The sequence below is a fragment of the Bombyx mori genome, chromosome 20 (assembly GCF_030269925.1).
Source record: "Bombyx mori chromosome 20, ASM3026992v2".
Lineage (NCBI taxonomy): Eukaryota > Metazoa > Arthropoda > Insecta > Lepidoptera > Bombycidae > Bombyx > Bombyx mori.
The window spans coordinates 3,456,322-3,468,846 of NC_085126.1; the positions used below are offsets into that span (position 1 = coordinate 3,456,322).

Here is a 12,525-nt window from a genome sequence, read left to right on the forward strand (position 1 = left end):
ATATAATAAACATTTACATAAGCTTAAATAAGTTATTATTCAGCTCTTTTAAAGAGATTGTAACATAACCTAACTTTTACTAAATCTTTATTAACTCGGCTCTCAGATTGAGAAAACTTTTATAATTTTCAGCAAAGTACTGATAAATCTGAATCTATTAATTCATATTAGTTTCATCACGTTACATTCGGGCCCAAAAATGTATGTAATCGTTTCAGTCTCCATTATCTTCTTCTTTTCTTTTAAATTATATTTGAAAAACGTTGTTCAATATAACGAATAATATTAACTTTCCTGTGCTATATTAATGACATTAGGTTTTACGAATCGAAACTTTTTAAATTGTATTTAATATATTTGTCCACCACTATTAGGTACTTCGCTAAATCCAAACTTAAAATTTTAGCAAAAATAAAACAATGGTCTCTCGAAGGGCACTCGAGCTGACACTAATATTATTGAAGTGAAACTTCCTTATCGGCGTTGGAAAAAAATTTACCGTCACATTTTTCGGTTACGCGTCACTTTTTTCCGTTACGCGCCATCTGTTTTGTATTCATGTCTATGATAATAAAATCCTTTTGTTTAAACTTTATGTAATTTAACTTTTTTGTATTCATGTCTATGATAATAAAATCCTTTTGTTTAAACTTTATCTAATTTAACTTTATTTAACCAATTTCTAGAAAGTTTGAATGTAGATCATTTTTCGAAAAATAAGGCCATAAACAAGTTTCACTTCTTACGTGTGTACACTAGTACACGCACACATTTTTTTGATAAGTATGTATATTATTTATGGTTCCCTTTTACCATCAGCCGGGGCTAAGCTCAAACGCCTGTAATCTAAAAGTAATATAAAATCAAACAAAATGTCTCGATACATGAGTTCCACTCCGCGTTAGCGACATCTATCAACCATTATGCGTTATTTTCTGTATAGCGCCATCTATGTGAGGCTTGTAGTAACAACTGACATTCTAGCTCCGCAACATCTTGTGTTTATACTTGACAAAAACAGATGGCGCTTTTTATGTTAATTAATCATGAAAAATATTAATTTAGGATCAAAGTCTACCTTTCTACTTGAACCTTTGAGGCCAAATGTTTTTTTTGTATTTAAAATACTGTATTAGTACATTACACTATACATTTCTTATTGTGACTGTATTAATTAAGATGTATATAAATTAAATAATTTTCCCCGAAAACAATTTTTTTGTAAACGAATATTTTGAAAATATATATATCTACCGTTCTATATGTTCGTTTTTGTCCTGCATGTTTTCCAGGTCTTCCTTCAAGTTCTACGTGGACTGTGTAGATGATGTCGAAGAAATTTTCAACGATGGCTACTTTTCGGTACACGGGTTCTTGGTTCGGCGCATTCTGCAACAAAACATTTGATAATTAAATGATAATTCGCTTATATTACTAGCTAGCTAGTTACCTTGTGTGTAAAAGAGAGTTTTGTAAAGTTATCAAACCTAACTTGGCTTTCCTACAAACGTAAAAACAGTGGAGCACGCCATCTATGATCACATAGTTCAGGAGTAAATCAAAAGCTACATTAACGGAACACTAGATGGCACTGCGAAAGCATCTCAAAAATTACTTCAACTAAAACTTGTAGTATTCCAATGCAGATTAGAATTAAATTAGACTTAGAATATGCGAAAAAAATCTCATTATTCTACACCGACTGCAATACTAACATACAAAATACAAAAAACCACAACATTCTAATATTTGTCCAATTTCAATTATACATAAGGTATATTTTTGTTTAACATAAGTTTTACAATATTTCGAATCGGTATGCTTACAAATACAGACGGCTTTAAATGGGCACTTAGCAATGGACGCCACTATTATATCAGCCCGTTGCCGAGACCCCGGTCGCGGGGCTTGTCCGGGCGCCCGCGTAATTACGGGCGAGCTCCAGACCGGGATAATTACGTGCGGCCCGGGATGGGATAATTACGACCCGCGGTCCAATCGTGACCTGGGTGATTTATGAAAACAAATCGCGTTACAGATCATTTCGATGCGACCCGCTATCTCTAATGGTTTATTTATCGCATTACATTCATTCTAATTACCACTACATTTTTTCGTTTCTTCTATAAAATGAGCTATTGTTGTACTAAATTGTTACGAATTCAATTACAAAGGTACGTATCGATTACAATAGAAATCAATAAAGTTTACGTCAAATATGATTTTTTTTCCTACCTAAGCTGATGGTCTAGAGCAGCGGTAGGGGAACTTTTTTAATTATTACCCTAAAATATTTTTGTGTAAGTTGATATTACCCCATGGCGAAGAACAAAAAAAAAACGAAATCGCTTCTTTTTAGCATCTTTCATATTATAGCTCCCATGATAATTTTGAAAAGAAAGAAAGAAGTTTCACTTCAATATATATATACTTTCTACTCACAAAAGTTTCATTTTTACCTTCCAAATTTTCATCTTACCCCATTTGGGGTAATTACCCCGGTTCCCCGACCGCTGGTTTAGAGAGACCATATTAGCGTCACCGGGCTAGTAGGTGAGCTCACGGGGCTCAAACTTGACGATGTTGCTAATACGAACCGTGCTTCGCAGAATCTACCGCCGGATCGGAAACGCGACCTACTAAGAAGATCCGGCGAGAAACTCAGTGGCAAATATGAAAGGTAATACTTATTATAGGCTTATACTATAGGCTAATTGTACTTATATTAGGCTACTGAACGATGGGACAGTATCGCAAGCAACAGGTGGAATGGCTTCAATGTTTCATTGCGACGTAAAAAATCGAATCAGTAGGTTTGAATTTTCGGACGGAAACACAGTCTGAATTGAGAACCTCCTCTTTTTTTCTTTGTAGTCGAACAACTACTGAAATCCACGCGGTCATTTACGAAAAGTCATTTCATACATTACATTTACTGAAGTGAAAACTTCTTTAGCATCGTTGTGATTCGAAAGTCGATGAAACAAAAAAGCGACAGTAAAAAGAGACAGACACATAAATTCATTCAAGGTTTAACGTGGGAGAAAATGAGATAGGAACATTATAAGTGTTTCTTATATTCGTGGTTCTCTTTGTGCTCTAATTCGTACCTAATATTCGTACTTATTACATTCTGAATAAATCTATGAAAATAATTATCAAATTTTGTAGCACTATGATCATTACTAAAACCTACAATTGAGTCGTCTATTATCAAAGGTGGCAATCTGTGCATTTGGACAAAAAAATGTTATTGATATGTCAATACAGATTGATTTGAATATAATCGTCTCCTTCAAAGAATACGGTTCAAAACCTGCATCAAATAAAGGTTAATAGTTAACCTGTTATTTATCTAAGATGTCGTTCCGAAGAGTTTTGTGACTGCCAATGGAATACAAAGTTTCTCTGATTTACCAATAATTATCCAAAAGTCAGATTGCCGGCTTTGATAATAGTCGACTCAATTATCCTCTTCCCGAAATTTTACATTCGTCTCATTATCTTAAAGACAAAATTTATGAAAGTTTCACCTCTATCACGTGTGAATTGCACACAATATGTTTTTTGTTATCGATTACATATTTTTAAGACCCAACTTTTAAGTATTTCGCGGCTCTCATGAGTTCGGTACGTGCAGGCAACTTATGACCGGATGTGGGCGAAACTCGCTACAATAGAACATATCCGGCAGGTCCACACACGGATAACGTTACACGGGCCCTCACATCAGCCGGTTCAAAAGTACTTTCACATGTTTGTAAACAAAGTACCTATATATTAAAGATATAAATACGCTCACTAGCTATTAGAAGAAGTTGATGTGGTATTTTAAAATTAATGTTGCAGAATTAACTATGTCATAAATTAAAATTACCATTTCCTAGATTTACTAATTCTATGGTCAAGTGTATTTTTTTTATCCTAAAAGTGATGTGAAATTTATTTTTACTTCATTTATGTGACAAAATACCTCACTCTGGTTTCAGTTTATGTAATGTCGTCAATTCTTTTAAAATAATATTGCGTGAAAACAAACATCGCGCGTTTATACAAAAGGTCTCTAAATATATTTTATTTCCTTAAAGAAAAAAATTCATAGATAATTTTACTTGAATGTCGAATTGGAATTTTAATATTTTCGTCTTATTTCACACACACACAAACAGGAAATAAATAAAAAACGTAAACCTATATAATCAGAGGTCTTTTTTGCCGTGTACCATCCGGCTATGGAATGAGCTCCTCTCCACGGCGTTTCCCGAGCGCTATGACATGTCCTTCTTCAAACGAGGCTTGTGGAGAGTATTAAGAGGTAGGCAGCGGCTCGGTTGTGCCCCTGACATTGCTGAAGTCCATGGGCGACGGTAACCACTCACCATCAGGTGGGCCGTGTGCTCGTCAGCCTACAAGTTACGTAAATAGATTCGTGTTGAATGTTTTAAAAACATAACCATTACGGAACATTGGAAGTGACAAGTGACAGGAGGTCGGCACTCCGACCCGGGTATAAAAGCCGAAATGTCATCCGTTAAACCTCTCGAGCCGGTTGTATTTATGCGGGCCGCCGTGGCACCGCACTTCGCCGCTGAATATCGGAAAATGTCCGCGTGCTCACTCGAGACCTGTCGAGTACTCTCCAGCTAGGGTTGCCGCTAGGCGCGATAATTCTCATGTAATTTTTATTAAGAAAATACAGTGTTGTGGTGTTACTTTTCATCTTATACCTTTAAACGAGCAATTCTTGTATATTAATATATATATATAATCTGAATCTCGGAAACGGCTCCAACGATTTTCATAAAATTTTGTATACAGGGGATTTCGGGGGCGATAAATCGATCTAGGTGCGATTTATTTTCAGAAAATGTTGTTTTATTCATGTTTTCAATAATCAACTTTATCGATAATCAACTTTATGACTCTTCCCGACATCTATTGGCGAATAATAATACTATTTTTCTTAACCCGCAAAATTACAATTTGCGTAATTACTGGTGGTAGGACCTCTTGTGAGTCCACACGGGTAGGTACAACCACTCTGCCTATTTCTGCCGCGAAGCAGTTTCGGTTTAAAGGGTGAGGCAGCCGTTGTAACTATACTTGAGATCTTAGAACTTATATCATAAGGTGGGTGGCGAATTTACGTCGTAGATGTCTATGAGCTCCAGTAACCACTTAACGCCAGGTGGGCTGTGAGCTCGTCCACCCATCTAAGTAAAAAAAATATAGTTTACTAACGGACTAGAAGTAATCTAATATTACCTGATATTAGACTGTCGGTAGCCCTGACGCAAAGCAACTGATCTACTGCGGGGTATTGTCGCGCCATCCGCCCGGGCGCTGTTTGCTCAGACACTTTCAGTTCGCTCGCTCTTCCAACATTAACAAGAAGGCGCGTGAACATTAACAGCAACAAATCCCATTGAAATTTTAAGTTAATTACCGATCTAGAATCGGCGATGGGTGTTAGTGTGGTCTCTTTACGTCATTTCGGATCCTCCCGATCCACTAACGGTGCTTTTAGGTACACACTGGTCATAGTTCTCGTCGAACCCGTCGCTTGCAACGGAGGGCTCGGCGAGTAAATTAACCTTCAGACACAGTCCACTGAGTTTCTCGCCGGATCTTCTCAGTGGGTCGCGTTTCCGATCCAATGGTAGATTCTGCTAAGCACAGCTCATGCTAGGGTTCGTGTTAACAACGTCGTCAGGTTTAAGCCCCGTGAGCTCACTTACTGCTGAGCTGACGCTGATATGGTCTCTCAAAACCATCAGATTAGGAAAAAAAAATACCTTATTCATATTACAATTTCTTATCTAAGCCTCGCATCGGAAACAATTGAGCGGTGGCTTACTGGTATTAGGACCTCTTGTGAGTCCGCAAGGTTAGGTACCACCACCCTGCCTATTTCTGCCGTGAAGCAGTAATGCGTTTCGGTTTGAATGTTGAGACAACCGTTGTAACTATACCGAGACCTTAGAACTCAAGGTTGTTAGCGGCATTTACGGCTCCGGTAACCACTTAACACCAGGTGGGCTGTGAGCTCGTGCACCCCCCTAAGCAATAAAAAAAAGTTGAAACTAAGCTTGGTTATAATACATGATAATATGTACTTATATTATATCCTACCACTCATAATATATTGTATTTAACCCTTTTTACTTCAAGTCCAACAACCCTCTCTACCATAGTATTATATGGGCATTCTCAACAACAACAAAAAACACGCCGACGTAAAATCGTAAATACATATTTCTCGTTCCCGGGTTGAATGGGATGTATTCACGGGGCCGGTTAATCCGGGACGCGGTGACATTTGACAGGTAAAAATCGTCGGTCGACAATAGAAGGGATCCGATATTTACGAGGACGGTCACGAGAGTTCTCCTGTCGGCAACGGGAAATAATGAAAACGTGACTTTACTCAAAGATTCCACGATGATGTAATTTTTTTTTTTTTTTGTATTTACATATTTACATTTTTGTAGTACCTGAACAAGGCATAACTAGAAGAAAATCATTAATAAGTATACTAATATTTTTTATTAATTTATATATTTTAAAATATATAATTTAAAATTTATATAATTTAAATAATTTAATAATATAATTTAAAATTTAAAACCTTCTACGACAATTCGAATTCATTAAGAGAACGTCAGCTAAATTTGAGAAATGTAAAATAATCATTTTGTTACTCATATGTACTTCTTAGTTAATTTAAAAATATTAGTAATTTAATACATTAAGTTTAAAACTACTTTTTTTTTCACCTATTCGCTGGTAATTAAGAGGCTATTCCAGTAACGCCCGGAGGAGTAGTTGAGCTCACGGGCTCAGCCTGAGAGAATTTGCTAATACTAGCCCTAGTAAGAGCAGTGTTTCGTAGGCAGCGGCTTGGCTCTGCCCCTGGCATTGCTGAAGTCCATGGGCGACGATAACCATTCACCATCAGATGGACCGTGCGCTCGTCTGCCTACAAGGGCAATAAAAAAAAAAGAATCTACCACCGGCTCGGAATCGCGACCCACTGAGAAGATCTGGCGAGAAACTTAATTAGCTGTCAATGGTGTCCACGACCACGAAATGTGGAGCGAATTCGAAGCGTCGGAAACTATGTGATGAACATCAAGAAACACGAGATTAAATCACAAAAGTAGTATTTGTGTCAGCTACTCGAAAAACTTAAAGAAAAACCTATAAAGTACATTTGAGGCAGTCAGCGCTAAAGTGGCTTAACCCACAAAAATCATATTCGTGCTTATGTATTGCAATTTATTAAAACAAAATCAATTTTGATGCAAAATCGGCCTATTCATAGTTTCATCCATAGATAACAGATGTCTTTATAAATATAATTTTAGCGCGTATTTTTTTGCCTACGAAGTATTGTAAAGGTAAATTCGAACCTCATTATCTCCATACTAACTATGGTAATATCCCACCACTCACAACATATTGTATGGACCGACGACCTAGTAAAAAGCGCTGGGTCTCGTTGGATGCAGGTGGCAATGGACCGGTCGCACTGGAAATCTATTGGAGAGGCCTATGTTCAGCAGTGGACGGCGATAGGCTGAAATGATGATGATGATGATGAACTATGGTAATGGGCACATTGGCGCTGACAGCTTCATTTGTAAATGTTAAATGTTGTGTTTAAATATATATGAATAAGCTGCTGAATGTGGCGGACTAAAGCCTTCGTCAAACAGAACGCGTACTTAGCGCCGCGTACTTAACGTCGCGCTCTTTTCGTGTCACACAAATTGACTAGATGAGTCCAACGCTCCTTGACGCAACGCATTCGCCAAATCATAGTGCCTTTCGATAGCAGTGTAAAAATTTATAAGTATTAAGAAATCGAGTGATTCAGATGTGGCATTGTATAAGCATGGATATTTTCTAACTATTTATATCATTTTTTCGGGCATTATCTAGTATTTTAATACACATTCACTCGGACGCTAAAATAAAATTTGTAAAAAATTACAACGCCTGACGTCAAAGCGTCCTAACGCCGCGACAGAGCGCTGCGTACTTATAGCGCTGGGGCTCTGTTTGACGGTATGTTACCATAGTAGTACAACACCTCTCGGCGTCATAGCGCGGCGTTAGTTTAGCGCTCTGACGCGCGCTAATTACGCGTTCTGTTTGACGAAGGCTTAAGACCACGAAATTGGCTTTTTACACGAGTGAAAAGTTATGCTATGACACTCTTCAAGCTTTCCAAGATTCCTGACTTCCAGCTTCCGCTGTAGAGAGGACCAACGTAGTTACTGCACATTTGAAAAACAATACTTCAGAGTTTGAAAGATAATTGACAGCAAATTTTGACATAAGATCATTATTATAATCATTCGGATATAAATTGGTCGTTTTTTTTATTGGCCTAATTAATGATAATATAGGTAATTTAAAATAACTAATTAAATTATCACTTTATTCTCTAGTAGAGCAAAATTCATGTTTAATTAATACATTTTTAATTAAACACTTATTAAAATAACAATAACAATAAAAAAATATTGTTATTATTAAAATTGTTAATATTTCTAACGAAAAAGTACTAGGAGGCCATAAGCGTTCAGAAGTGTTCATACAATATCATGCAAGACAAGTGGTGACCGCTAGCCGAGGCGAGTGAACGCAGCCGTAAAAATGTGGTAACCTGCTTACTTCTCTAAACACTGACAAGATGCACAATTTAGGTACTTGAAACTGTTATAGGGATATAAAGCCGTCTTTACTAAAACTATTTTTGTTTTCAAAACAATGACATTAACATCTCCAAATTAGTCCGCATTTATTATAACAAATTATTTTAACATTTGCCAACTAACGTATAATTGGAATTCGCAAATAATTTAAATATGTTTTTAACGTAATTTGTCGTGAGTGATATTTTAAAAGAGTTTTTACACAATTTATGTGCCAGATTCGAGGAAAAACATTTAAAAAAAACCTCAGAGAAACCTTTGGTTAACATTATTTTTCTAAATATTCGATAATTTACCCGGCCTTTGTAAAATTTGCAAGGCTTTGTTTGCGTAGGCGGCAACGATCACATTTCACGCGAATGCCACGCTTCGGTTAGGCTGTGTTCGACATGTAATAATTAACAAGACACCACAGAATTTTTATAAACATAACTAGGTGACCCGGCGGACTTTGTTCCGCCTTAGAACCAATAAATGAGCAGACTTTTGATTTTATCAAGGTCAATTTTTTATTTGTCCCGGCATGACTTTCTTAATGATTACCTATCTCGGCACAATAATCCAATAGAAACTCGAAACAAACACATCAACCGGTCAACTTCAAAATTCTCTTATAATTAACCATAGACTACATTACGTTTAGCTGTCAGTTGCGTTCTGTTATTCCATATTAGTTTCATTTTGTTATATATACCACGTTTTACGTCACGTCCCACGGGAACGTGATAAAAAGTATCCTATGTCCTTGTCCTGGCTCTAAGCTACCTCTCCACCAATTTCCAGCCAAATCAGTTTAGCCGTTCTTGAGTTATAAATAGTGTAACTAACACGACTTTCTTTTATATATATACTAGCTGACCCGGCAAACATTGTTTTGCCATATATAAGATTTCTAGGGAATTTCTAGTGTAGAAAAAAAAAAACTTATTGTAAGTGTGTAAGGATGTGGTAAATGAGTGAAAGAGGTATGTAGTGCTGTGAACAATGAGGGAATATATAATAAAAATAACAAAACCTCATTCAACCACATAATACCTCATTATAACAAAAAAAAATGTCCAAATAAAAAAAAATATGTTAGGGGTGGACAACCCTAATCACTTAGGGGTATGAAAAATAGATAGTAGCCGATTCTCAGGCTTACTGAATATGCATAAAAAATTTCATGAAAATCGGTCAAGCGGTTTCGGAGGAGTATGGGAACGAACATTGTGACACGAGAATTTTATATATTAGATAAGATTGTAAATAGACATGCTTTAACAAAAACCGACTTCACATAGAAAATAAAGATATTCCAAAATAAATTAATATACACTAAAAACAATAATCATCGAAATCGGTTGGCGTGATATTGAGTTATTGAGTTATTCATCTATTTGTCGCGCGCGTACTTAATGCAAATTTAAGACTTATATGGTTTTCTCATGGATACCATTATCAAAAGTGGACTAAATTGAAATGGGACCACACGGGAAGCGTCAGCTTTCTAATAAAATAAGAATCATCAAAATCGATTCATCTAGTAAAAAGTTATGAGGCAAAAAACATAGTCGAATTGAGAACCTCCTCCTTTTTTGAAGTCGGTTAAAAATGTCAAGAGTCCGCTGACAAATCACAATTTGAATAGACACGATTCGTCTTTGTTCGATCTGTGAAAATTTCGCAAAACAAAAGTTTGACTGACACTTAACTATAATAGTGATGGCACACACGACAGCGCGACCTAATTATTTATCGATAGTTCGTTGGCCGTGGAATCGATAATCGAATTAGCGGCTCCCGGGTAGTGTTGAGACTATAACCATAATTATATTAGGTACTCTAGTTTCCGCCGGGAGTATGTTGTATTTTATTGTTTGTTCTCACTAGATTAAGGTATTCGATCGATGTTAGCACGAAGCGTGGCTAAATTATTTAATAGGACTAACTTTTGGACAACTTTTGAATGAAACAGATATAACAACAAAAAAGCAATTTTATTTTTTATTGCATAAATAGTTCACAGCCCACATGGTGTTAAGTGGTTACCGGAGTCCATATACATCTACAACGTAAATGCCGCCCCCCAACTTGAGATATGAGTTCTAAGGTCTCAAGTATAGTTACAACGGCTGCCCGGTGGGGCAGTAATGCGTTTCGCGAAACGCATTACTGCTTCACGGCAGAAATAGGCAGGTTTCTAAGTCGTTTTCGTTGCAAACTCGCACTATGCACACAGGACGGCGGTATCTATCCGTGCGAGCTCACAGAGCACTCCACCGTTAGTAATTACGTAAATTATATTTTTTGCGAATTTCGTTTAAGTAACACGATATTCCTTCATAATCAAAGTCATTCGTGAGCATGTTCTAAGTAAACCTGGTGGTAGGACCTCTTTGTGAGTCCGTACGGGTAGGTACCACCACCCTGCCTATGTCTGCCGTTGACGTCCAAAAAAAAATTTAAGTCTCTCGTGTCCGAATCCGAATCACCCCCATGTATGTTCCGCGATTTTTGATAGTTTTCGAGTTATGATTTTTTTTACCTTTATGATTTTTGACCTTTATTTTTATGATTTAGTACCAGCGGCTAGCTCCAGCCGCTTGCACCAGCAGCTAGCTCCAGCCGCTTGCACCAGCGGCTAGCTCCAGCCGCTTGCACCAGCCGCTTGCACCAGCCGCTTGCACCAGCCGCTTGCACCAGCCACTTGCACCAGCCGCTAGCTCCAGCCGCTAGCTCCAGCCGCTTGCGCCAGCCGCTAGCACCAGCCGCTAGCTCCAGCCGCTAACTCCAGCCGCTTGCGCCAGCCGCTAGCTCCAGCCACTTGCACCAGCCGCTTGCGCCAGCCGCTAGCTCCAGCCGCTTGCGCCAGCCGCTAGCTCCAGCCGCTTGCACCAGCAGCTAGCTCCAGCCGCTTGCACCAGCAGCTAGCTCCAGCCGCTTGCACCAGCCGCTTGCACCAGCCGCTAGCGCCAGCCGCTAGCTCCAGCCGGTTGCACCAGCCACTTGCACCAGCCGCTAGCTCCAGCAACAAGTCCCAGCCGCTAGTGCCAGCATTTAGTACCAGCCGCTTGCACCAGCCGCTAGCTCCAGCCGCTAGGTCCAGCCGCTAGTACCCCGCCGCTAGTACCCCGCCGCTAGCTCCAGCCGCTAGCTCCAGCCGCTTGCACCAACCGCTCGCACCAGCCGCTAGCTCCAGCCGCTTGCACCAGCAGCTAGCTCCAGCCGCTTGCACCAGCGGCTAGCTCCAGCCGCTTGCACCAGCGGCTAGCTCCAGCCGCTTGCACCAGCGGCTAGCTCCAGCCGCTAGCTCCAGCCGCTTGCGCCAGCCGCTAGCTCCAGCCGCTTGCGCCAGCCGCTAGCTCCAGCCGCTTGCGCCAGCCGCTAGCTCCAGCCGCTGGCACCAGCGGCTAGCTCCAGCCGCTTGCACCAGCCGCTTGCACCAGCGGCTAGCTCCAGCCGCTTGCACCAGCCACTTGCACCAGCCGCTAGCTCCAGCCGCTAGCTCCAGCAACAAGTCCCAGCCGCTAGTGCCAGCATTTAGTACCAGCCGCTCGCACCAGCCTCTTACACCAGCCGCTTGCACCAGCCGCTAGCTCCAGCCGCTAGGTCCAGCCGCTAGTACCCCGCCGCTAGCTCCAGCCGCTTGCACCAACCGCTCGCACCAGCCGCTAGCTCCAGCCGCTCGCACCAGCCGCTAGCTCCAGCCGCTAGCTCCAGCCGCTTGCACCAGCAGCTAGCTCCAGCCGCTAGCTCCAGCCGCTTGCACCAGCCGCTTGCACCAGCAGCTAGCTCCAGCCGCTAGCTCCAGCCGCTTGCA

At 39.8% G+C, this 12,525-nt stretch overlaps 1 protein-coding gene across 5 annotated transcripts in view; it reads right to left on the reverse strand.

Annotated features, from left to right (window-relative positions):
* LOC101736030 (nucleolar protein 4) overlaps window positions 1–12,525 on the reverse strand; it is a 175,740-nt gene that overhangs the window by 86,264 nt on the left and 76,951 nt on the right. For all 5 annotated transcript variants that reach the window (XM_021351517.2, XM_021351512.2, XM_038017934.2 and 2 more), the window contains exon 3: window positions 1,255–1,389. In XM_021351517.2, the coding sequence (XP_021207192.1) occupies window positions 1,255–1,389 (135 nt within the window). The remainder of the gene's footprint in view (window positions 1–1,254; window positions 1,390–12,525) is intronic.